The 26408-nt window shown below is 53.2% G+C and overlaps 2 protein-coding genes and 1 long non-coding RNA gene across 3 annotated transcripts; 2 read left to right on the top strand and 1 right to left on the bottom strand.

Moving 5' to 3' along the window:
* The first annotated feature begins 3317 nt into the window (after window positions 1–3317).
* Window positions 3318–9950, top strand: NMRK2 (nicotinamide riboside kinase 2). The gene is made up of 8 exons (XM_063358015.1): window positions 3318–3504; window positions 4806–4896; window positions 6260–6308; window positions 6506–6677; window positions 8283–8354; window positions 8867–8973; window positions 9384–9469; window positions 9575–9950. The coding sequence occupies exons 1-7, from the start codon at window positions 3479–3481 to the stop codon at window positions 9467–9469; spliced, it is 603 nt and encodes a 200-aa protein (XP_063214085.1). The 5' UTR covers window positions 3318–3478; the 3' UTR covers window positions 9575–9950.
* LOC134526282 (uncharacterized) lies at window positions 8471–17620 on the bottom strand. The gene is made up of 3 exons (XR_010073929.1): window positions 17492–17620; window positions 16094–16489; window positions 8471–8705 (listed from the first exon to the last, which is right to left on the bottom strand). It is a non-coding gene; the product is annotated as an uncharacterized LOC134526282 (long non-coding RNA).
* A 44-nt stretch (window positions 17621–17664) lies between these two features.
* On the top strand, window positions 17665–22877 carry LOC134526190 (tRNA-dihydrouridine(47) synthase [NAD(P)(+)]-like). Its single transcript, XM_063357802.1, is given in 8 exon segments — window positions 17665–17720; window positions 17997–18309; window positions 18633–19277; window positions 19279–19399; window positions 19959–20034; window positions 20337–20525; window positions 20610–20738; window positions 22685–22877. Coding segments are annotated over 8 exon segments (1587 nt in total). The 5' UTR covers window positions 17665–17679; the 3' UTR covers window positions 22758–22877.
* Window positions 22878–26408: the final 3531 nt, after the last annotated feature.

Raw genomic sequence — 26408 nt, 5'->3', positions numbered from 1 at the left:
AATACGATTTCACTGGATGCTTGGTGCTCGAGTATGAATACAGCTGATAGAAAAACCATGTCAAGTAGCTTAAAAACAAACTCTGGAAAAGCCAGACACATCCGCAGGAGGACTGAAGGACCGTGAAGAAAAGGTTTAAAAGAAGGAGCTTTTACGCTGAGTGCTACATGAATGAGACTGCAACTGTGAGCTTGGGAAAAAAAAAAAAAAAAGAAAAAAAAAATCCAAAAACACAAAACACACACCAAAAACCCCCACATGCCTTCTGTCCGTCATTTCTCCAGTTTTCAGAATAAACTATTTTGGCATTCTTTACAGAGATAGTGGGACTTCACTGTTCTGGAATTCACTGATCCCAAACAACTCAGCCAAATACTAAAAAATGCTGCTACTGCTGCCAGCTATTTTTTGTTTGCTATCTGTACTCAAAATGCATTGTTTCTTTTGGCACGCCTTAGACCAAATATTAATTTTTTTCAATGCAGAAACCCAACCTGCATTTCTGAAGCACGTTCATATCAGCAAATCCAACAGGGCAGAATACAATTTTCACTCACCTCGAGGATAGCACATTCCAAAAAATATTTGGATTAACATGACTGCAGCATAAAGAGGGCTGGATCAGAGGTAGCTTAGCTAAGACCAGTGCCCCCTCCTAATTTTCACGCAACTTCCCCAGGCCTCCCAGTTTTTGCCTGGCACATAATGTCAAATGTGGTAAAACAAACACTGAAGTAACACACTGCTTGCTTTCTCAACAAAGACACCTTCCCAGCTCATGGACAGAAGAGAAACACAATGAAGGGCTTGAAAAGCTTGAGCAGAGAGCTAATCTTGGGTCAAATTTTCAGTTGGTGTAAATTAGCATTGCTCCTCTTGAGTGCACAATGACAATTTACACCAGCTGTGAGGCTGACGTGGGGACTCTCCACTGGAAATGCTGGGCTTCAAGTGATGGGCAGCTGCTGGAGATCTAACTGCCCTGAGTCATGTCTCATTCATATTCAAGAATTCGAGCTCCAAATTTCTCTGGAGCGATCATTTTACATTGCTACCTTGGAAATGATGATGAAAGTATAATTTGCAAGTGATGTCTCCAGGAACAATCAAATAGTGTATTGATGTTAACCATAAATAATAGTTACAGTGGCAACAATGGCTGAGATCTATTCATTAAACACACAGAATTAAGACAGCGTAATACACTGGAAAAGACTATTTGCCATAATCCCATTCATAAATTTACCAGGCTCTATCTTAAAACCAGTTTCTTGCCTCCAACATCTTCACTGCTCTGAAGGTTAAGACTCTTCTAATCTGCAGTCCACATTTATTCAGGATCAGCTCATTTTATCAGAGCACTGGGCCTTGACCTTACGGTTGATAAGCATAATAGCTTTGTGAGGAAAACATCTTTTATTAGATCAACAGGCGTAGCTGAGACCAACAACGTTTTAGGCCACAAAACCTCTCTTCAGGCTGAAATAGTAGAAGAATTCAAGTTAAATACAGCTTAGGAGCAGTTGTTCTTAATAAAACTTAACGATGGCAAACAATTACCCAATTTGAGGAAAAGGTATCCATAAAATACTGGGGGATATTAATAAGGTGTGAGATAATTAAGCCAGAGGATACCATAGGGGCTAAAAGAGCTGCCGTTCACTACCAGAACTAAGGTGTTCTATAGGCACCTCTGGAGCTTACGGAATATCCTGCCCATATAGCTCTAAAACCACTGCAGATGGGAGAGCTCCACAAAACACAGCCCTACACACCGAGGCAGCCGCGAGCACTAAGGTGCAGGGCACCTTAAGGGTCAGCGACTGCCTGTGGCGCTGGATCTGCACCACAGTCTGCCCTTGGGGGTGATTTTGAGGAGCACCCCTTCAAAAATGCTTTCCTCGGATTCTTGATGGTTAAATTCTGGATCCGTGGGTTTTACGGTGTAGCAGCTGAAAAGCTCAAGGGACAATGCTTTGCAGCCAGTGAGAAAATGACGGAGGCACTTTGTAAAAACTAGAATAGAAACAGCGTCCTTCTACCCCTCCGAGCACAGCAAAAATCACCCTGCTGTAATCCACCTTCAGCCGGGGGGCAAGCCCTGCACCAGCACTCGCTGCATGCTGCACATACGTCTATCGGTACAGGATCACGGTGCAAGAACCAGCCCTGCAGGCTCCAAAACTGTCAAGAAAATGAACAAGGCGCCACACACCTAGATACCAATGTCGCTAAGGTTTTTTACAATTATTTTACAAACTGCTGTAGGACAATGAACCTTTAAGTGTGCCTTTGCTTCCATAGCCTGATTTTATAAAAAGGAAGAACAAAAGGACACAATGGTTTAGATGATTTAAGCTCTACTAGACAAGATATTATTTAAAAATGCATAGCATGTACTTCACATCATGTTCATCTGAAAAAAAACATTCAGAGCTGTTGTTAACTCTACCTCCACCTAACATCTCTCAAGACAGCCCTGATTTTAGAAGCATCTGAAACAATTAAAATTAAAGCACAGGTTCCACAACGTGTACTTATGGTGAGAGGTATTTACTCAAGGAAGCAGTCCAGCTAGAGTTATCTTACCTTAAAAAGCACTATTTTATATGAATGAACTGTGGAGAAGGAGGCCCTCTGGAAAAATAATACAATTTTATGACTTTGTGTCTGTGTATAAAGAATAAGCTGTTCAAAAAGTTCCTCCTAAAGGCTAAAAAAATAATGGTCCAAATGGATTCACTCATCAGCCTCTGCATATTCCTTTCTCTGAACAGTATCACTAAAAGAAGTAAAAAAAAAAAAAAAAATTAGTTCCCTTGCCTTCCCTATAAGTTTAGAGAAACAAAAAAATTTCCTTCTCATGGCACTCCTGGATGGATTTCGAATAATCAAATAGGAATTTGGAAAAATGAAGAGGAAGGCAAAGAGGGAGCTTGTCTGACTTCAAGGAAAAAAAAAAAAAAAGACACATAATTATAACCTCACACACCTCTGTGCCTTCCCCAGACCTCCCAAAGGAACTGCAAAAAGGGGTGACATTTCCACCTACCCCATTACTAATTTAGGCAAAGGAAGAGCGTGCCAAAAAGCTATTTATAGCGAAGCCAGTGGCGCGGGGGTCCGCGAGGGGTGCAGAAACAGGTGCAGCGCTGTGACCCCGTCCACCGAGGGGAGGATTGGCTAAACCCGGCCCAAAAATATGACATCTCGGGCTCATGATAGTCACAGGGCTTTTCCATCAGCAGGCGGGGCGGGGAAACGGCGGGGAGGGAGGGAAGGGCACTGCAGAGGGGACCTATAAATTAGAGTCAAACCCGCCTTTTCCCTCAATGAAATAGTAAGGTGAGGTAGAGCAGAGCAGGGGGAAATAGAAGGAAAAGGCTCAGGTGTCGTTTTGCTCTGCTGAAAGTAATTTCAGCATTTCTAAAATCTCTTTTTCTCACCACATTCCTGCGAAGGAGGCAGCTCTACAGAGATGAAATACATCATAGGCATTGGAGGGTAAGTTCCTGTTAATATTGTGTGTATATATTTGTATATTGCTTTTTCTTCCTGTTTAATTGTATGCGAGATCATCTAAGACTAGGAGGTTATATATCTGACCTTAAAATAATATTACAGGATTCCAAAAAAGATGTGGCTTGCTGGCTCTTAATTCGTGCTGCTTTTACTTACTACGGAGAGCTCTGCAGGGTGGCACATACCAAACTTCTGTAGTGTTAACAGGAGGTATGCTGAAATAGGAAAAAAAAAAAATCAAATCACTTTGTAAGTCAGATGAAAGGAGTGGCGTGCCTCAACTACGAAAAGGGATGTTTCCAACATTAAGTTAGACTTTTAAAAGCTTCTCTGAAAAACAAAGAGGAAAAAAATCCTGCGTCCAGTAAGATGGGGGCGTGTGGGGTGTGCATAAAAAGCTTTATTTTCTCCAGCCGAGCAGGCTTTGGAAGCGGGGCTGGGTGTGAGGGCGACAGTGCTCGGCACGTCCCCACTGACTGCGGCAGGGCTCGCAAAACCGACTGGATTTATAAGAAGGGTTAAAGAGAGCGTGAGACTTCTATAGCCCTTGAACAAAATACTAGAAACAAACATGCTCAGACTTGACAGCTCTCTCCTTTGGAGAGGATGATTACTCAAGCCTTTTATGTTAAAAGAGGCTTTGCGGGTACAAGGAAGCCTGAATCATTCTCTGAAAATAGAATGAGCTTCCCTCATTCATAATCTATTTAAGGCGTTTTTTAAAAGCACTTTTCGCAAGCCTTACTTTCACGGGACGCCTTCTTGAGCTGATGAGCAAAGGTGGTTTTGGGCAATGAACGCCGGCAAGGGCGCGTTTTGCATCCACCTGGGAAGCTGCCAGCTCCCTGCCAGGCCCCAGCGGGGAGAGGAGCCGGCGGCCGCCGAACCCCGGCGGGGGCTGGCTGACAGGACGCCGGGAGGGAAAGAGGGCGGCCTGGGCGGCTGGAGCAGCGCAGCCTCCTCCATCTTGAGCAGCCCCCGGCTCGGGCGGGTTCGCGGGGAGGCGGCTCTGAGGGGAGCCGCGATGGCGGCGCGGCCCCTTGAGCGCGCGCGGGAAGCGGCGCAGCCGTTATCAGCGGCGCGAGCCGCCGCTCGGCCCGCGCGCGCGGGCCCGGCACAGCCAGTTGCCGGCGGGGAAGGGGCGGGGCGGAGGGCGGGCGCAGCCAATCAGCGGCCGCGGCGCCGGCGAGGCGGGAAATTCAAACGGGCTGGGCGCGGGGCGCTGCCGGGGCTCGGTTCCCCTCAGGGGGGTTTTAATGCGGCTGTTTCGTCTCTCCGTACAGTGTCACCAACGGTGGCAAAACCACCTTGACCAACAGAATCATCAAGGCGCTGCCCAACTGCTGCGTGGTCCATCAGGATGACTTCTTCAAGGTAAGCTGAGCTCCTCCCCTTGCTTAAAATATTACCCGCTGCTTGTGTACGCGGTGGCAGCTGTAGCAGGGCCCCCTATAATTTATACATGCTTGTGCATGCTCTCCAAGTAAGTTTTGACATCTTAGGAGTGGCACATTTTCTGATTTATTTATCTACTTATATATATTTAATTTTTATAGTTAATTCGGGCAGGTGAGGCAATACTGACCTTTACAAATGTCAGTTTCTGCCAGTTTCCGCAGAAGTGGAGCTTGGCACAGCCCAGCACAGGACACTTGCAGCAAAAGCTTCCTTTAGTTTTAACAACAGGTTTAGCTTTAGGTCAAACTACTGATCTACGTTAGAGCTTGCTTAGTGTGCTCTGCACAAACCACTTTTGCCGTATTGGATTTTCCTCCTTATTTCATTGAAGTAAGAATGTTGCTTGAAAATAATACTTTAGCATTTAAGGAGCCCTACAGTGCTTTAAATGCAGAAAGACAGTTGTATTGGGGAGCTTTGACAGCTCTGTGTCAGAAACCCAATTAAAAGATTGCTAAAGATGAGTACAGAAGACCTGTGCTGACGTGGGATTGCAGCCGGGAAGCGGTCCTATCGGAACTGCGATATTAAACCCTGTAGGCTGCTCCCACGTCACAGGAATCACAATATAGCCGGACCCCACCATACGTGGAAGTCCCAGCAATGTGGCAACATACTTGAAGTGGTTTTACGGAGTCCCTTGACACACGAGGTGCTCCAGCATTGGCAGCCACACGGTCGGCCTGTCCTGCCGCTGCAGCAGCACATGCCATACGAAACAGAATGAGGCGCTCATTTGGAAACACTTCTTTGCCAGAAGACTCATGCACAAATTTGGTCAGATATGAACCCTTAAAGTAGAGGAGGAATTTTCCATAAAGATGTGTAACTTCACTAGTGTGTTCAGCTCACAAATGCTAGTGCAAGTAAAAGCTATAACTGAGTGATCAAAAGTCATGCCATGCTGACCTGCATTTTTATTGGAGCTGTTAAGAGTTAAAATAGCTATTCTTAAACATGTAAACTGTAGCAGTAACTTAACACATTTGCATTTTAAGTTGCTATATGTTGACTTATAAGCAGGGGCCTGTAGTATTTTGGCTAATAACACTACCAAATTGTTAACTCTTTGTCCAAAGTGGCTTGACTGAGCCAAGAAAACTTCTCAAAGTTCTTGGGGTTGGTGGAAGACGGGAACTTAAATTTAGGGTCTGTAACTGTTTTGTTAAGTGAACACTTGCTTTGTTGTGTATTGCAGTAGTGTCCAGGTTGTGGTCGGATCTTAGGTAACTGATCACGCTGAGTTTGCAGCAATGTTTTATTGCTCACTATATTTCAGCCACAAGATCAAATAGAAGTCGGGGAAGACGGCTTTAAACAATGGGATGGTAAGAGCAGTGTTCGCTATAGGATGCAGTAATGTATATTTTTTCCTAAGTATTTATTTTTAATTATTAAAGATTTAATAGTAAATTTATGTAATTTCAATTTTACAAGTTCATTCTATATTATACTCTCAAGCCTGTGTGATTCGTGGTATTTGATTGTATACCTTTTTCCCACCCACCCCCTTTCTTCTAACTAGTGTTGGACTCCTTGGATATGGAGGCAATGGTGAGCACTGTGCGTGCCTGGATTGAGAACCCAGTGAAGTTTGCCCGTTCCCATGGGGTGAATGTTACGCCTGGCTCTAAAGAGCCAGCCTCCAAAGATATCCATATATTGGTCATTGAAGGCTTCCTGCTTTATAATTACAAGTAAGGTTTGGGGAACTACTAATGGTTTGCCAGGGAAGAACACTAGATCACTACTGCCAGGGATAAAACCTCCTTTTTTTACTAATACACCCTTCCTGCCTTGGTCTGAGGTATCACGCACAGGAATTTTTCTCATGTAAAATGCAAAATTTACCAGTAAGTACTGGTAAAAGTGAGGTGCACAAGGTGACTTTCTGAAGGTAACGTAGGAAGTTCTCATTTAGGGCATGGGGAGCTTTAGACTAGAAGTGGTAAATACTGAGCCAGCAGCGAAGGCGCAGGCTTCCCTCGTGATCTCCCACCACGGTGCCTAAACCTTGACCTGAAAAGGTTGTTGATGAAAACAAGAAGATAACCTGTTCCGCATTCACTACTTGGAATCTCTCCTGGAATTTAGGAATAGTTGTCTCATGTGATACACATGCTTGTTTAACACTGACTAAATTGAGTTTAGTAATTAATTGTACATTGGTGCAAAGACAAACTACTTTTGCATTTTTTTTTATGTGTGTGGGGGCAAATACTTGGCGGGAAGATGGGGAGAGAAATTTTCCAATAACTAAATACATAAACTTCACAAAATTGCATGCTATAAACATGACAAGCAAAAGATTCTTGGCTCCAAACTATAGTTTTGTTTACAAAACTCTCAAGAGAACAAGCTGTTCATGACACTAAGCAAAAAAGGAGTTGTTTATAAGCTATGCCATAAGACAAGCAGCACCATTCCGGCTTTCCAAACTGAATGGAAAATGTAAAATGGCAGTCTCGGGGTAGCCATGCCGAGAATGGCCAACTGGAGGCTGCGCTGGCAAGCTGCCGGGTGTTCTTGGCCTGTCCCCAGGGAGGTAACTCTCGGGATCTCTCCTGAAGGTTACAAATACCTCTGAAGCACTCCGTCTCGTTAACAGGAGCCTTTCCTTACCCCAGAGGGAGTATTTAATCCACTGACCTGGAGCTTGCTCAGTTCATACTATAATAAGCATTTATGCAACCCTCAGCAGTCTTTTAGAAGCCTGTCAGTCCCACCATGTTCAAACTAGGTTTGCTGTAAGGATTTTTCTGGGTTTATTTTCTTAGCCTAATAATGCAATGCAGTAGAGCTAGCTGCCTGTATTTCTGGAAAAGAACGTGAGCTGATGAGTTGCCTTGTACCGAATCTGTGGGCCTGTGCACATTTTGACAGTTTGCTCCAGCAGAACAGGCCAGACGGTTTGATAACTCAGTTCATATCAGACCGATGAATCGCAGCTTTGGTCTACTGCAAGCAGAACTTGAAATCATCTAGAAAAAGAGCCAGGGTTTGCACTCCAGGTCTTCCCAGCCCAGTGTTTGATCCTCCACAGTAACTAGTAGCTGGGATTTGGGTGGGAAAAGTACCTGCCATGTCATTCTGACCTTCAGAAAAGAGCATTCTCTGTGTTTTATAGCTACTAATGAAGCTTTCATGCTTAGCTTGTGTCTTAGTGAAAGCACTTCTGTTGTCTGCAATAGACACAAATACAAGAGAGGCAGAGACATTGTTACAACTTACTGGGGTGATTTAACACTTTTCTCTGTCATAAAAAATGAATAAACACATTGTTTCTTTCTGCCCTACCCTAGACCACTGATAGACCTATTCGACATTCGCTACTACCTGGCAGTTCCATACGATGAATGCAAAAGGAGGAGAAGGTAAGAAGATTCCTTGACGCAAGTCTAATCCTTCCTTCTGATAAAGACTCTCTACTAGAGGCAAGCCTTCAGGGTGCCTTTATGTTGCTATTAATGGGCTATAACAGTGTCACTAATTGGAATTACAGTTGAAAACTTTAATATAATCGGAGAAAGAAACTTTCACATGGCGTTTTCTGAAACTTTAGATCTGGCAGGCCCCTTTGGGGCGGTCTGTGGAGATCAGCTCATTGGTCCAAAAGGAGCAGAGTCGTTGCGTGCTTCCCTCGTGAGCATCAGTAAACCTGCAGACACTGCTTGCTCTGCTTCCATCCCGTAGCTTCTGTATTCACTTTGGGTGCTTAAATGAACCTGTTGCAAAACACAGGGAAACATCCATGAGAAATCAGACTGTGCCAACTTTACATAAATGCAACTGAGCAGTTGTCAGATTAGCTTCAGGCTTTAGCAGCGTGCCAGAGGCAGCGCGATCCCGGTAGTCCTGATGTTCTTTTCCACGTTGGTATTCGCAGTACGCGGAACTACACTGTTCCTGACCCCCCGGGTCTCTTTGATGGACACGTCTGGCCCATGTACTTGAAACACAGGAAAGAAATGGAGGACAGCGGTGTTGATGTCGGTAAGCCTCCCTAAATACAAATCCTTTGGCATTGTACTTCGGATTTTACGGAAGTCAGTGATTTAATTCAAGGAAACTTCAACTGTAATGATGCAAGGTGCTATTTTTATTACTAAGTTGTAATCCTGGCCTACTTTCTGTCCAGATAAATATATGTAGTTTTATAGCTAAGACCTTCTTCCCTCTGTGTCATATAAGCACTTACAAGGGGCAAAAGAAAAATAAGAAAAATGACTCTTTATAATGGGGTAAGAGATTTTGTAGCCATTTTTCAGGATGGTTCTGTTTTTCCAGTTGGAAAACAAGTCGTTATTTGGGTCAATAGAGTATGAAATACTTTAAAAGTAATCTATAGAAATTTTGTTCTGATCAGAAACCTACAGCCTGAAACCTCCATCTCTTTCTTTCAGTTTATTTAGATGGACTGAAGTCTAGAGATGAACTCTACAATCAAGTCTTTGAAGATATTCAGAACAAGCTGTTAAATTGCTTATAGGTAAATGCGTCCCTGCTTCTGTGGGGGTGAAGCACGAGGGACTGGCTGCTGGAAACAACTCGCTCTCGCCCTTGGATAGTCATACTTTCCCTTCTTGCTTTTCAGGGTCTCGGAAAACCTCAAAGCCCCCTGTACAGAATGATGTAAATAGTACTCAGACAGAAGTCGGAATGAGGGTTTATTTGTGTAAAATCGTCTTATACTGTCCTTTGGAAAGTATCTTTTGTATATAATTGAAAAAAATGAAGATAACTTATTCACAGCTCTGTGATGGACAGGATTTTTTTTTTTTATTTTCTTATTTTATATTCCACTGGCTTAAACATAAGTTGAAAATGCATTTTTATAATGGAACAAATTGAGCTGCGTTGGGAAAACAACTGACTCTTCTACTTATGCGCTTCTGCAGATATTAAGTCTTTATGTAATGGCTTGTTTGTAACATCATCTCTTAAACTCAGTAAAAAGCAATTTAAAAACACTTTTTTTGAAGTCCTGTTTTAAAATGTCGGTCACCTTCACTGTAGTAGAAATAGGCACAAAACTCCCCCAAAACACACTTTTTCATAGGCAATTGAAATTTCGTTTTGAAGTCTCAAATTGCAGCCTCAAACCTCCTTTTGCATGTGGCTGGTTTAAGTGGTAACACTGGCCTGGAAACTCAGTTCAGGCATCCCAAGGAGCGTGAGGGTCTCGGGGGCGATTAGGGGAGCTGAACAGCACTTCAGATATTTTTAAAGTGCTGGTATGGAACCAGTTTTATGTCAGCCTCAGCTTCGCGGCATTTCTCGCTTCATGCTCAAAACAAATTAGCACGTGAAGATACTACGGCCCGTTTCACACAACAGTTGAGCGCTCCCAAGGTGAGAAGTTTGGACAGAAGCCTCTCTCTGCCTTTTGCGATCCAAACAAGGATGTTATTTGATCCTAAATTCTCCAGCTCGCTCAACCTCAAGAGGTGGCAATGGCTATACTTCTGAATTTAAAATCCAGAAGGCACATCAGTGGAATTGCTCAGGGGACGAGAGTGACAACCTCATATTAAAATTGTCCTACCTTAGGAAACTCTTTAGGAATTAGTACTGAAAATGCCATCCTAATTTCAATTTGAAACAAACAGCATTTCAACATGCTTGGAGTACATGTGCAGACCATTTATCAAAAGACTTTTCATTAACTTGCTGTGAAAGTGTTCTAAGGAATCAGTGTCCTTCATACCCCAGTGTAATCTGCCCCCAAAACCTGTCCTGCAGAGGATCTTATACTCAAGTAAATTATATACTTTTGGAAAATGCTGCCTTAAAGCACTAGACAGCACATTTCCACTCGGTAAAACGTAGGTACAGGAGGTTCTGCTTTTCCAAATGCTTCCAGTAAGTTTGTAGGTAGTCCACAAATTATTTAGTGGTGGACTTGGCAGTGTTAGCTTAACACTTGGACTCTGATCTTAAAGGCTTTTTCCCAGCCTAAATGATTCTGTGCCCTCTATTTCTAGCAAAACTATAAATAAAATATGAGTAAAAACAATTTTACTGATTTTTCTGTTGATAGGCTTTTTCTCAGTATTTCTGTGAGATAAAAAAAATCCTCCTGCTCCAAGCAAGATAGCACTAAAGTAATTCAGCAAACACAATTGGAATATTGAAATAAATCATTCTATGGAGCAGAAAATGCTTGAGAAAGGAACGGGGATATTGTTCATGAAGGAAAACTGAGTGGCAGAGCTTTCTTTTCCTGTTTATCACGTACTTTCTTTGAGAACGACATTCTGCCTGAATTTACTCCTCTATGAATAGCACAACTATTCTTCACCAGGCTTTTAGGCAGAACCTCCGCCCGCCAGCGAAAGGGTGACCTTCACCCGAGCAGCACAATGGCGAGTGCGATGAGAAACGTCATCTCCTCTTCACCCCGTCCGCCCGCATGGGTCTGCGCTGCCACCAGCGACACCCAGGCCAATGTCTGCACTTGCATGTGCCACAGACAACAGCAGCTCCCTGAGGCTGTAGCATAGAATGTAATAGACTATGCCAGTTGTAAGAGACCTACAACGATCATGTAGTCCAGCTGCCTGACCACTTCAGGGCAGACCACAAGTTAAAGCATGTTCTTAAGGGCATTGTCCGAGTGCCTCTTAAACATGGAGACACTTGGGGCATCAACCACCTCTCGAGGATGCCTGTGCCAGGGTTTGACGACCCTCTTGGTAAATAAACGCTTCCTAATGTCCAGGCTGAACCTCCCCCAGTGCAGCTTTGAGCCATTTCCACGCATCCTATCCCTGGATGCCCGGGAGAAGAGCTCAGCACCTGCCTCTCCACGTCCCCTCCTCAGGAAGCTGCACAGAGCCACGAGCTCGCCCCTCAGCCTCCTGCTCTCCAGAGGAGACCAACCCCCAGCGCTCAGACGCTCCTCAGAGGACATGCCTTCCAGCCCTGTCACCACCTTGCTTGCCCTCCTCTGCACCATCCGAGGACCTTCCCACCCTTCTCCAACGGTGGGGCCCAGCACCGCACACAGTGCTCCAGGTGAAGCCGCGCCAGCACTGAACACAGCGGGACAATCCCCTCCCTTGGCCGCCTGCTTCTACTGTCTTTGATGCCCCCCACGATGCGGCTGCCCTCTTGGTGCCAGGGGACACTGCTGGCTCCTCCTGAGCTGCTCACCACCCCCACCCCCCTTTCTGCAGGGCTGCTCTCCAGACGCCCCCTCCCCATTCCCACTGCTGCCGCCGTTACTCCCTCCCTCCCACCTGCAGAACGCGGCACTTGGACTGGTTCCATTTCACGCTGGTCACGATTGCCCAACGCTCCAAGCCATCTAGAGCCTTCTGCAAGGCCTCTTGGCCCTCAACAGACTCAACAGCACCTCCCAGTTTGGGATCACCAGCAACCTTCCTAATGGGGCATTCAGCTCCCAAAATCCAGGGGAGCAACTCTGCCCACCCTTTTTCTGACAATTTGAAACTCAACCATTTCATGATGTCTGCAGCCAAGACCTTCCCGTCTCCCACGAGTCCTTCTCCGCTCACAACCACCAGGTCTCGGAGGGCATCTTTCCTTGATGGCCCCCCGAGCACTGCTGACAAGAAGTTCCCATCTCCCACAAACTGCAGGAACTGCCCAGCCCTGCTCCTCACAGCACCAGGGGCTTCCCACATGCTGCCTGGGAAGATGAAATCTGCCAGAAGGAGAAGGGCTCCTGACACAGAGGTGTCTCCTCATCGCCTATAGATTAACTCCTCGGCGCCGGCATCCCGGCTGGGCGATAGGTCACAGACCCCCACCACACCATCACCTCTATTTTCCATCCCTCTCGTTCCTCCCAGAGACTCTCAACCACATTGTGGCTGGACCATCAAACCTCTCCCTTGGGTACAGTGCGACCCCTCCACCCCTGCCCTGCCACCCCCCACACACAGCCCAGCCCCTTCCCTCCCCAGCAGGAGCTGGGGGGGGGGGGTTGGGGGGGCCACTGGGAGGGGGCGGAGCACAGGGAGCCCCAACATTCCATCCTGGAGACGCCAAAGAGTCCTTAGCAGCGGAGAGACTGAGGGGACTGACCATGGCGCTGCCACCTCGGTGGCTCCCACTGCGCGGCCCCCGTGCTCCCCCGGCGCCCCAGAGCCATCAGGCTTTAATGCTCCCGCAAACCTTCTACCCCCAAGGCAGGGACCGACCCTGACCCGCAGCCCAGGGACGCTCTCGGGGCCAAGAGCGCAGGAGGTGACCATGGCTCCTGTCTCTCTTCCAGGCACAGCCACCCTCTTCCCACCACCCGGGCAGCAGCAGCCATTCCCTGCAGCCTGGGGACCCCCAGTGGGGGCGGCCCCACAGGCCCCGCCACCAGGTATGGCACCCCTGTCCCCTCTGCCACCCCAGCACCTTTGTGTCCAAGAACCCTGGTGACCTTCAGCCTCCCCCTCCCCTCTCCATGGTCACCTTCACCTTCCCATCTTTCCTGTTCCCCCCCTGGCAGTTCTGGCACAGGGGCTCAGCAAGCCTGGCTGAGTGTCCCTGCCCTCACCTGCCCAATGAATCCCATTTCCAGAGAATATTCCCAATAATTGGGGCCACCCCTAGGGGCCAAGAGCGCAGGAGGTGACTGCTGGCCATGGCTCCTGTCTCTCTTCCAGGCGCAGCCACCCTGTTCCCTCTGCCCGGGCAGCAGCAGCCATTCCCTGCAGCCTGGGCACCCCCAGTGCGGGCGGCCCCACAGGCCCCACCACCAGGTATGGCACCCCTGTCCCCTCTGCCACCCTGACACCATCAGCACCCTGATGGCCATGGGGGTGGCTCAGAGGGTGCCCTGGAGGGTGCCCCCGGCCCAGCACAGCTCCCTCCCACCCACACAGGGCTGCACAGGGCCCCATGCAGCTTCAACATCAACTGGACCGTCACCAACGTGCCTGCGCCGGCCACCGCCACCCTCAGCCACAGCACCGCTGCTCCGCCAGGCGCTGCCCTGTGGGGCGCCGGGGGCTGGGGGACCCTCCCGGCCTGGGCAGCCCCTGGCACTCCTCAGGGACAACCACCACCACCCCAACTGGCACAGGTCCCTGCTGACGGCCACCAGGGCACAGCGGTGCCTGCAGCCCCCCCGCTGCTGCCCACTTCCATCCCCGGACGCCAGCACCTCAAGGGACAGCCTGTAGGCACCAATATCTCTGGCACGGCCACCACCACGGGGGCACCCCCTGCCAGCAGCATTCCTACGGGCACCCACGTCCCCCCCAGCCCTGCTGCTGCCTCCCACAACGAAGCTCCTGGCGACCCGGCTGACAACACTGAAGTCACCGAGGACATGCTCCTCCAAGAGGCCCTCAGGCTCTTTGGTTCCTCCCCGGACGTGGTGGAGGTTGCCCAGGACCCTGACACCACCATCACCACACCTGGGGACCTCGGTGACACCGGCAGAGAGGGGAGAGCAGTGGCCCCAGCACCCACTGAGTTGCCAACCTCCATCCCTGTCTTCGAGAACACCAAGGAATGGTCCTCAGAGACCAACAGCTCCAGCAGGGCCTCCCCCGCGCAGACACCCTTGGGCAGCGACATCTCCTCGAGCACCATCAGCTCCCCAAAAAGCAACAGCTCCCCAAAGTGCAACATCTCTCCGACGAGCGACAGCTCCTCAGATCACCACATCTCCCCGCAGCGCGACTTCTCCCCAAAAAGTGACACTTCCTCAGAGCAGGACATCTCAGAGTGCAACATCATCTCCCCAGAGAGTGACATCTCCTGGAGCAGAGACAAGCCCTCCAAGAGCGACAACTCCTCTGAGAGCGATGTCCCCACCAGCCCCTCTGCTGTCCCCCACAGCCAAGTCGTCGGGGGCGCAGCCAGCCACCTTGCAGTGCCCCAGGAGGTGCCTCTTGAGGAGGCCCTGAGGCTCTTTGACTGCGACCCTGGTGGCACCGGCGCAGCTGCCACCCTCTGTGACACGGCCAGCCACCCTGCAGTGCCCCAGGAGGTGCCTGTTGAGGAGGCCCTGAGGCTCTTCGACTGCGACCCCGGTGGCACCAGCGAGGCTGCCACCCTCTGTGACATGCCCAGCCACCTTGCAGTGCCCCACCAGGTGCCTCTCGAGGAGGCCCTGAGGCTCTTTGACTGCAACCCCAGTGGCACCGGCGAGGCTGCCACCCTCTGTGACATGCCCAGCCACCTTGCAGTGCCCCACCAGGTGCCTCTCGAGGAGGCCCTGAGGCTCTTCGACTGTGACCCCAGTGGCACCGGCGAAGCTGCCCCAATCTGGGACATCACCTCCCTCTCGCTGCCCGAGGAGCTGCTGATGCCTGACTACAGCATGGAGGAGACCATGGAGGCCATCAGCATCCTGGAAGACTTCCTCTACGGGACAGAGTCCCAGGAACCATTGGGCGACACAGGGATGGAGCTGCTGCCGACCCAGCCCACCATGGCAGACAAGCAGGGAATGAAGCAGGGGATGAGCTCACTGTCGCTGCCACCAGCCCAGCCCGCCATGGCAGAGAAGCAGGGAATGAAGCAGGGGATGAGCTCACTGTCGCCACCACCAGCCCAGCCCACCACGGCAGAGAAGCAGGGAACGAAGCGGGGGATGAGCTCACTGTCGCTGCCACCAGCCCAGCCCACCATGGCAAAGAAGCAGGGGACGAGCTCACTGTTGCTGCCACCCAGCAAACGCAGGGCTCTGGCGGGCAGCCCAAGGGTGGCCGGGGGGAAGATACCCCCCTCAGTGAGGAGACAGAGATGATGGGGGGCGGAGGGTAGGTTGTATTTAGGGGAAGCGGGGCAGATTTAAGGGAAGGGACTGTATCTGGGGGGGTGGTGTGTTTGGGTGAGGGGGATGCATTTGAGGGGTGGTAGTAGATTTTGAGGGATGGGGGGGGGGGGGATGTGTTTATGGGCGGGTGGGACATTTGAGGAGAGGGTACTGTATTTGGGGGTGGGTGGGGGGAGGGATGTGTTTAGGGGAGGAGTGCTTAGAGTGGCTTTGTTAGGACTGTTTCTCTGGTGTTTTTCCATTAAAAGTTGTTTCTCCAGCCCCGCTCCGTGCCTGTCTGGGAGGGGAGGGAGCGCGGAGGGCAGTGGGAATCAGCCCCCACCAGGTGCCACAGCCCCGCTGAAGGGGGATTTTCATTCATACCTGTGCCTTGTTTAAATTGGACGTTCAAGCAGCTGAACCTTTTCTGACTTACTTCTCCCTGTATATATATATATATATATATATATATATATCAATCACACTTCCCTGCAATCAGCCTTTCCTTTTCTCCTGACTTGGCCTTTCCCAGCGAGTTCTTGGGTAGTGGTTTTCTTCAAAGCTGCTTTAGTGCTGCTGAAGGATGTTGAAGTGACAGCTCTGGCGACCCAAGCACTATACTCGCCCATGAAAGCCATCCAGCTCCAGCAGCCACAACGCAGGATTCACAGCTCCTCGCTCCCCTGCACACGCTTCCAACCTCGCTATGACCCGATTCTATGACTATGGAGCTGGAGAGGCTGCAACCAGGGTCCCAAACGCATGGGGAAGTTGTGGCAGCTAGAGGGGAGGAAAGAGAGGTCAGAGAGTGCCATCTCACACCAAGCACCCCACACTTGTCACCTCACTTTGTCTTTCAGACTGAACTCCCACCCACACACCAAACACAAGGACAGACTTTGCACTCTGGCCACTCTCATGAGCACCAGCCCTTGCTCGCTGCATTAGCAGCACAGCCTCCTTCATACACCCACCAGGAACGTGTGGCAGCACCAAACATCTGCAGTGAGTTTTGTGTTGGCTACAGCCCATGCCAGAGACCGGGGGGCTTTGTCCCACGGCTCCTCCACCCATCCTGCAGCCTGCCCACAGCAGGAAGAAGGCACAACGGCCTGCACCAAAGGAGGACAAAAAACCAGTTCCTCCCATGGGGCACCAGCAGCCGAAACACAAAGCCCTCTCACACCTCTGCTGGGCTGAGCTTGAAAACGCTTCCAAAGGGTAATGTGGAAAACCCTGTTGCCGGAGCAGCCACAACAGAATTCTGCCCACGGGACAGCTTCAAGCAGATTTACACCTCTGTGCAACGGGAGACGGCTGAGCCCTGAGCAACCAGGCCTTGCATTTACTGCTTAAAAAAAAGCCCACACCAAGTGCCCCGCATCTCTGCGGAGAGCTCCACCTTCTCCAGCTGACAGCCAGCAGGAGGCAGAAGAGCCAAAGCCCCAAAGCCCAGAACCCCTCAGAGGTCACCAGATGGGGGCCTCTAGGGGGGGTGTTCTGTCCCTCGAGCCAGGATGAGCCCTGCTCCCCCGGCACAGCAGCTGCTGCTCATCCCCAACGCCTCACAGGTCAGCACCCAGGAGGTGCCCCAAAACGGGACGACACCTCTCCCCGGTGCAAGGCCCACACACCGGCCGCGCCGCCCCTCCCCACACGGACAGCCCCTCCCCCGGGGGTCCTGCCCCCACGGCCAGGCCCTTCCTGAGGGCCGCCCCCAGCCCACAGGCCCTGCTCCCCCGCAGAGCGCTCAGAGCCTCCCGCAGCCGGACGGACACTGACCTCAGCGGCGCTGCGACCCCTCACACAGCCCGCCCGGCCGCCGCCCCCGGCCCGGCCACACACAAACCCCGGCCCCGCCGCCGCTCTGAGGCGCCCTGGCCGCCGCCGGGCCTTTTCTACCCGCCCCGCACACGCGCCCCCGTCACGTGGCCCGCCCGGCCCCCGGCGTCATCCCCGCGTGCGGCAGCATGGCGGCGGCGGCGTCCGGGGTGGCGCCGGTCCGCGCCCGGTGAGTGTGGGCCCAGGGCGGCCCCGGCCCCTCCATAGCGTCCCCGGTCCGTGCCAGGCCACTCCATAACCCGCCGGCACGTGCCCAGACCCCCCATAACCCCCCGGGTACATGTATGGCCCCCCCATAACCCCCTCCCGGTACATGCCAAGCCTCTCCATTACCCCCCCGGTACATGCCCGGCCCCGCTGTCCCCCCAGCAGCCCCCTGTCCCCCATCTCCCTGTCACCCTGCTGCCCCCATGGCTGGGGTGACAGGGGTGCGGTGTCTCCGCAGGTTCCTCACCTCCAAGGAGCAGTTCCATGCCTACCTGCGGGCCCGGGGCGAGCCCAGCGGCGGGGGTGAGGAGGAGGAGGAGGAGGAAGAGAAGGTCAAGGAGGAGGAGGAGGTCGGCAGCTGCCAGAGCGAGCCCCCCGCCAAACGGGTGAAGTCAGAGGACCTCGGTCAGGACGGGGAAAGCCGAGAGGATGTGGGAGCAGCGGAGAAGGAGCCCGCGGAGCGGAAGCGGGCCCGGGGGCAGAACAAGAGCAGGCCGTGTATGAAGCCCAAGCACTACGAGCAGAGCAGGCTGTGCCCGTCGGTAACGCAGGTAGGGTGCACGGGCCCTGCTACATGCCGCATGAGCTGAGCGGGACAAGTAAAGTGTCAGCTTCCCTCAAGCGGTAGTGCTAAAATGTCCCCTCAAGTGGGTATGTGACTGTCCTTCTGCGGCACGTTACAGCAGTCGGCTTCCTGGGAGCGTTTTGTGGGGCACCCAACATGACCCGGGGAGTGGTGGGTGCTTGGAGTAGTTCTGGCTCCTCTCTGGGCCGGGGCAGACACAGGCTCATCTCGCTTGTGCTGGAGGGCACAGCCGTGCCCGGGCAGGCGAGCGGAGGGCAGAGGTTTTAACCTCCTCTTTATTGTTTCAAGGGGTGTGTGGAGAAGTGCTACTTTGGCCCACGGTGCCGCTTCCTTCACGACATCGGCGAGTACATGGCCGCGAAGCCGGCTGACCTGGGGCGCAGCTGTGTGCTCTTCGAAACCTTCGGCAAGTGCATTTACGGCATCACTTGCCGCTTTGCCCAGGCCCACCTCGGGGATGGCTACCAGAACATCGTCAACACGGACCTGGCCAAGCAGTGGGAGGGGAAGTCGCTGGTGAGGAACAACCTTTCCAAGGAGCTCCAGCACCAGCTGCGCAAGAGGAAGTTTAGCTTCAGGAAGGCTGACGAGTACCTCCGTGGTCTGGGCAAGCCCCACGGGGATGGTGGGAAGGGAGGCAAAGCCACGGAGCGTTCCACAGAGGAGCAAGAGGTGTCCAACTGCACAACAGCCCAGGAGGGGCTGGGAGAGGTTCCTGAATGTCCTGCGCTACCGGAGCAGGGGGAAGATCCCAAACCAGACGCCTTGCAGAGTCCCACCACTGGTGAGGAGGCTTTCTCCGTGAAAACGGTGGGCCCGCTGACAGATGAAAGTACATCCAAAGGGATCCTTTACCTGGTGGTGTTGCCTTTGCTGGAGCACGTTCCTCCGGTGCTCCCCTTCTGCCCTGCCTCCTCCGGGGCGTTCGCTGAGGTCTCGCTGTGACTTTCTTCTCCAGCTTCACGGCCGATGCAGGGAGCAGCGGTACACGAGGGGTGCTGACTGGGACTCCATAGCAGAATGTGCGAAAATCGCAAGCCCCATGCCCCTTTTTGGTAGGTGTTTATGTTGTTTGCTCACGTGGACTGAAAGTGCTGCATCTTGGATTCGAAAAAACTTTAAAAAATTAAAAACCAGGCTCCCACGGACATTGAACCTGGGGGAAAGGTTGGAGCTTCCGTATTGCTGGTGGTGGTACGATGGAGTGAATTACCAGCAGCTCTTGCGCAGCCCAGCTCTGCCCGTGTGCTGGGGGCCAGGCGGGACAGCACTGAGCGGAGCAGGAGGGAAGGGACAGGCAGGACACAAACCCCTTGGTTTTTAGCGGGTGCTTTCTCCCTTGGGCACCGCGGCACTGACAGCCCCAGCTGAACCTGCCGGGTAGGAGTTGGGAGTGGAGCAGAAGAGAGGAGAAACCTCTCCTTTTCCTCGTAAGGGAACATTAATCCGAAACATCCCTGGGAGCCTCCAAACGTGAGCCCCGGAGCCTCTTTGGACACTCTGGCCTTTGGACCCTGTGTCCATTTTGAGTTTTATCCCATGCCTGGATTAACTCATTGTGACTTGTCCTCGTGTAGCGCTTTGACCTCTGCCTTCTCCCTTCCTTCCGGACAGGAAACGGTGATATTTTGTCTTACGAAGATGCTGATCGGGCCATGCAGATGGGTGTGTCGGGAATTATGATTGCAAGGCAAGTGCCTGTGTTTCCCCTTTGCTTCTGAGCTCTATTGGTGCAAGAGGAAAAAAGGAATTTAAAAAAAGACCTAAACAAACCCAACGCACGAGAAGTTTCCTCCTTGCGAAACTACTCTTTAAAACTTGGTAAAATCAGTTTGCGTCTGGGGGAACTAACAGCAGCTTCCTATTGAAATTGGAAAAGGAAATTAGAGCAGCGTTGGCTGGCAAATAAGTGCTGGAAGGCTCTTAAATGAGTTGGCGTCTTCAGAAGCATCAGTCACGGGAATAACAAAGCACGTTTCTTTTTGTCTCCAGGGGGGCATTCATCAAACCGTGGCTTTTCACTGAAATTAAGGAGCAGAGGCACTGGGATATCTCCTCCAGCGAGAGATTTGATATCCTCAAAGACTTCACCAACTATGGCCTTGAGCACTGGGGGTCGGATACTCAGGGAGTGGAGAAGACCAGGAAGTTCCTGCTGGAATGGCTCTCGTTCCTGTGCAGGTGAGAGGAGCCGAGAGGAGCTTTACCCCAGCAAGCCTGTGTCACTTGAACAATAGCACACAGCGCCGTTGCGTTCCATTGCAGGTATATTCCAGTTGGCTTATTAGAACACCTACCTCAGAAAATTAACGAGCGGCCGCCTTACTACGTGGGGAGAGACTATCTGGAGACACTGATGGCGAGCCAAAACGTGGACGACTGGATTAGAATAAGGTAATAAAGCACAGAATTTCATTTAAATTGCTAGGAAGGGACGTCGCAGAGCCCCACAAAGTCCCTGTGCCTGTGTGCAGCCTCCAGAGAGAGGGTGATGACGCTTTCCCATCGGTTAGAGAGGTTGTGAGGAAGCAGCGAGGGTTAACCAGGGCTTCACTTCGAGGTTTTAACTGAGCTTGAAGCTGCCACAAAGAGCTGGCTCGGTCCCTGTATCTGCTTCAGCAGGTCGTCCCGTGCCCGCTGCAAAGCGAGACGAGCTGACCTCTCTCATGACACGCTCTTCATCCCAGGACAGTCGTAGGGAGCAACAGAGGAGAGCGCAGCGCTGGGATGCCTCAGGCTTTCAGCATCACGTCCCTCCGGGCTCTGCCCACACAGTCCCACCCTGCCGGGCCCGTGCAGATGCCAAGCAGGAAGCGGTGCCCATCCCCAGGTTAGGAGAGCTGAGCGTTTTCCCCATTTTTCATTACCCGATTTCTGAGTTCACACAACACAGTGCAGGGAACTGTTTTTCTCCCCACCTACGAGTCCTCAGGCACTGGCTTGAAATGACTTTGCAAGCTCAGAGGCAGCTAAAAGGAGAGCTGGAGCAGCCAGCTGCTATTTCCCGTCTCACGGAAACAGAGACTAGCAGAAATAGAGCATGGCTACGGCCTTCCCTGGTTTTGCCAATCCTCATCCCTTTGGTCAGTGCTGGCAACAGCTGCCTGAAACCACGTTACCAGTACATCGAGTGGGATCCGGATTCTTAAATGTCGTTTTTCCAGCGGAACCTGCCCGCATTAGGCTGCACGAAGCTTTGTAACCTGTGGTCTTTACAGTGCCAGGTAACAGCCATTTATAGCCGTAAGAACTCAACATTTCAAAGCAATTTAGGTTTATTCCTTAACTCTCGTTTGAAGGAGACGCTAACCAGGAGCAGGGTTCTCTGAGCACACTCCATTTCTGCTTTTGGGCTGTAGATCCAGGCTCCTGCTGTGCCGTTCTGTGCCCTGCTGGGCTACTCTCTCTCCGACATGTCTTACGGAAAGTTGTCGTGATGCTGTGTTGAAGCAGCCTCCAGGAAATAAGTTAAGCCTCCTTGACTGTAAAGAAAATGGCTCTGCACTGAAAATACAACGTGTGTTCCAGAGGGTGAAATAGCTGAAGTCTTAAGCAAGGACAGATCTGATCCCAATGGAACTGGCTTCCATCATTTTAGGATCTGCCCTTAATGCTTTCTGGCACTGGCAGGGTTTTGGCTCTGCACAGGCACGGCGAGAGGTGGGGAGGAGCTTTTCAGTGGCTCCTGCTGACTCTCGGCATGGCATTGCCAGGGGTGAGGCTGGTCTTCAGGTCACCAAACTTCAGAACCCCTTTTGGCACCGATTCTGGGTGACTGCCCAGCAACAGGGGCATTGCCCTTGTCGGGAGGCTGCGTCCCTCCAGTGCTGGGGTTCAGGGTTAAAGCAACCAGGTCTGTTAGCAACCGGATCATTTTAAATCCTTGTTGGGATCCGGTGCCATGAAACCAATTAAACCTTGCAGTGGATAAAGCAAGGATGGACCCTCCGGGCTGGGATCCTGCATGGCTTCCTTAATGAGAGGAACCCAAATTAATACCAGACAAGTTCATTTTTTCATTGCTGCTGTTGGATAAAGTTTAGCTGGGAGGACTTTTTAACCTTAAAGCAGACGTCTTCAGGTCAGGGCTAAATTATGCCTCCGCAGGCTGTCATTATATCATGACAGGGGCAGGTTAAAGCTCAGCACCGGAGGCGGTTTTGTGCAGCAGCCCTAAATTTTCGGGAGGGTAGAGGCTTGGTTTGACACATCTGACTGCCATCACCTTCGCTGTAGAGCCACAGGGCCATACAACAGGGTACCGGTGGCTCTATTGTACTGGACACAAACCTCTCCTTTGTTTATTTTTTGCTTTGTTTTTGTTCTTTTCTTTCTTCTAGTGAGCTGCTGCTGGGAGCCGTACCTACCAACTTCACCTTCCTGCCTAAACACACGGCAAATTCCTACAGATAGGGCTGAGGAGGCCCTTTCCCGTGGCGTTGGGTCAAGAGGAGGCGTTAGGACGATGCGTGTCGATGAACAGGGTTGTTCAGCTGCGCTCTGAAATGAAATAAAAGGTTTACGTTTTCAGAAGTTGCCTTCACGCCCCCAGCATCGGTCCCTGCCACAAGTTACACAGCAGATGGTCTCACGCGACCTTGCAGCCAGAGGTGCCTCGCTAACAGAGAGCAATCTGTTTAATGAACAGGACACAGGCCAGGAGGGATCTCTGGCCTCCAGCTCACGGCAGTTGTCCCGGCTCCCCCACGCCACACGCTGTTCACGTAGCGGGAGCGAGAGGCCTCTGTTCCTACCGGGGTGTCCTCGGTAGTGCCAAATCCTCCCCAGTGCCAGGAGGGGATGAACTAACCCAGTCCCTGGGGTCCTGCAGAGCACAAAGAGACCCAGCATCTCGTCATGGGATGTTGTGCAGAATCCCGGCCTTTTCTGGGAGCATGCAGCGGTGGGTACCGTCTCCTCCCAGTGTCACGCACCCAGGGAAGGTACAGCCCCCTCCGAGGGGGACCCAGAGCTGCTTGTTTCCCAATGAGGAGACTAAAAGACCCGAGAGCAGGATTTGAGGGAGGGCTGGGCAGGGGAGCGTGCCACCGAGGGATGCTGCATGACCTTCCCTCGCACCCTCCAGGTCCTTGTTCCTGTCTCTGCGTCACTCCAGGCAGCGCAGCACAGGCGACAGTCACAGAGGCATTTGCCGAGTGGCACAAGGAGGCTGCGGGTGCAGCTTCGTCCCCACAAAGCTCGGCTGAACCAACTTGGTCCTTTCGCCCCCTGAAAAATACTGTTGAAAGCAAAAAGCACTTGCACACAGAGCCCCCGGTAGGAGCCGGGGACACCCAGCCCCCCCGAGCCCCTTCCCTCCCCAGCAGGAGCTGGGGGGGCTGTTGGGGGGGCCGTTGGGAGGGGGCGGAGCACAGGGAGCCCCAACATTCCATCCTGGAGACGCCAAAGAGTCCTTAGCAGCCGAGAGACTGAGGGGACTGACCATGGCGCTGCCACCTCGGTGGCTCCCACTGCGCGGCCCCCGTGCTCCCCCGGCGCCCCAGAGCCATCAGGCTTTAATGCTCCCGCAAACCTTCTACCCCCAAGGCAGGGACCGACCCCGACCCGCAGCCCGGGGACGCTCTCGGGGCCAAGAGCGCAGGAGGTGACCATGGCTCCTGTCTCTCTTCCAGGCGCAGCCACCCTGTTCCCATCGACCGGGCAGCAGCTGCTCTTCCCCACGGCCTGGGCACCCCCAGTGGGGGCGGCCCCACAGGGCCCACCACCAGGTATGGCACCCCTGTCCCCTCTGCCACCCCAACACCATTGGTGTTCAAGAACCCTGGGCACCTTCAGCCTCCCCCTCCCCTCTCCATGGTCACCTTCACCATCCCACCTCCCCTGTTCCCCCCCCGGCAGTTCTGGCACGGGGGCTCAGCAAGCCCGGCTGAGTGTCCCTGCCCTCGCCTGCCCAGTGAATCCCAGTTCCTGAGAATTTCCACAATACTTGGGGCCACCTCTCGGGGACGAGAGCCCAGGAGGTGACCGCCGGCCATGGCTCCTGTCTCTCTTCCAGGCGCAGCCACCCTGTTCCCACTGCCCGGGCAGCAGCAGCCATTCCCTGCAGCCTGGGCACCCCCACTGGGGGCAGCCGCACAGGCCCCACCACCAGGTATGGCACCCCTGTCCCCTCTGCCACCCCGACACCATCAGCACCCTGATGGCCACGGGGGGTGGCTCGGAGGGTGCCCCAGAGGGTGCCCCCGGCCCAGCACGGCTCCCTCCCACCCACACAGGGCTGCACAGGGCCCCATGCAGCTTCAACATCAACTGGACCGTCACCAACGTGCCTGCGCCGGCCACCGCCACCCTCGGCCACGACGCTGCTGCTCCGTCGGGCGCTGCCCTGTGGGGCCCCGGGGGCTGGGGGACCCTCCCGGCCTGGGCAGCCCCTGGCACCCCCCAGGGACAACCACCACCACCCCAACTGACGCAGCTCCCAGCATACGGCCACCAGGGCACAGCGGTGCCCGCAGTCCCCCCGCTGCTGTTCAACTCCATCCCCGGACGCCAGCACCTCGAGGCCACCTCCACGGGGGCACCCCCTGCCAGCCGCGTCCCCACGGGCACCGACTTCCCCCCCAGCCCTGCTGCTGCCCCCCACAACGAAGCTCCTGGCCACCTGGATGCCAACATTGATGTCACCGAGGACACGCTCCTCCAAGAGCCCCTCTGGCTCTTCCGTTCCTCCTTGGACACGGTGGAGGTCTCCCAGGACCCCGACACCACCATCACCACACCTGGGGACCCCGGTGGCACCATCAGAGAGGGGAGAGCAGTGGCCCCAGCACCCACTGAGTTGCCAACATCCATCCCTGCCTTGGAGAACACCAAGGAATGGTCCTCAGAGACCAACAGCTCCAGCAGGGCCTCCCCCGCGCAGACACCCCCGGGCAGCGACGTCTCCTCGAGCACCATCAGCTCCAGCAGGGCCTCCCCCGCGCAGACACCCCCGGGCAGCGACATCTCCTCGAGCACCATCCGCTCCCCAAACAGCAACATCTCTCCCAGGAGCGACATCTCCGAGAGCGACGTCTTCCCAGAGCTCACCTTCTCCCCGAAGAACATCACCTACTCAGAGCAGGACATCACAGAGTACGACACCATCTCCCTACAGAGTGACACCTCCTCGAGCAGCGACAACTCCTGGGAGAGCGACGTCCCCCACAGCCAAGCCCTTGGGGACGCGGCCGGCCACCTTGCCGTGCCCCACGAGGTGTCCCTCAAGGAGGCCCTGAGCCTCTTGGACTGTGACCCCGGTGGCACCGGCGAAGCCGCCCCCCTCTGCGACATCGACTCCCTCTCGCTGCCCGAGGACCTGCTAATGCTGGATTACAGCATGGAGGAGCTCCTGGAGGGTGCCCGCATCCTAGAAGAATTCCTCTATGGGACAGAGGGCGACGTCCCCAGCAGCTCCTCTGCTGTCCCCAACAGCCAAGCACTCGGGGACGCGGCCGGCTACCTTGAGAGCGATGTCCCCAGGAGCCCCTCTGCTGTCCCCAACAGCCAAGCCCTCGGGGACACAGCCGGCCACCTTGCAGTGCCCCAGGAGGTGCCTGTCAACGACTTTGGTGTGGAGGTGACCCGGAAGGCCGTCGTCGTCCTGGAAGACATCTTCTCCAGGACGAAGTCCCAGGAGTCGTGCGGGGACACGGGGAGGGAGCTGCCGCCAGCCCAGCCCACCATGGCTGAGAAGCGGGGGACAAAGCAGGGGATGAAGCGGGGGACGAAGCGCGGGACGAACTCTCCATCGCTGCCACCCAGGAAGCGCAGGGCTCTGGGGGACAGGCCGGGGGTGGCGGGGGGGAAGAGACGCCCCCCAGCGAGGAGACGGAGATGAAGGGGCGCGGGGGGGTGTGCATTTGGGGGGTGGGGGGAGGGTTGTATTTAGGGGAGGGGGGGCAGATTTAAGGGAGGGGACTGTATCTGGGGGGGTGGTGTGTTTGGGGGGGGTGGGGAGAGGGACATGTTTAGGGGAGGGGGGGTTAGAGTAGCTTCGATAGGGCCTTTTCTCTCCTGTTTTTCCATTAAAAGTCGTAGCGGGCAGTGTGTTCGGGGAGGTGG

The sequence above is a fragment of the Chroicocephalus ridibundus genome, chromosome 22 (genome assembly GCF_963924245.1).
Source record: "Chroicocephalus ridibundus chromosome 22, bChrRid1.1, whole genome shotgun sequence".
Lineage (NCBI taxonomy): Eukaryota > Metazoa > Chordata > Aves > Charadriiformes > Laridae > Chroicocephalus > Chroicocephalus ridibundus.
Note: the sequence above shows the minus strand (reverse complement) of the source record. Positions and strands in the feature narration are given on the sequence as shown.

What these genes read in the sequence shown, in the direction of transcription:
- NMRK2 (XM_063358015.1), top strand. Translation starts at nt 3,479, where the DNA reads ATGAAATACATCATAGGCATTGGAGG. An exon ending in GAATGCAAAAGGAGGAGAAG is followed by an intron (nt 8,355 to 8,866) that starts GTAAGAAGATTC and finishes TGGTATTCGCAG; the next exon opens with TACGCGGAACTACACTGTTC. An exon ending in GGACAGCGGTGTTGATGTCG is followed by an intron (nt 8,974 to 9,383) that starts GTAAGCCTCCCT and finishes TCTTTCTTTCAG; the next exon opens with TTTATTTAGATGGACTGAAG.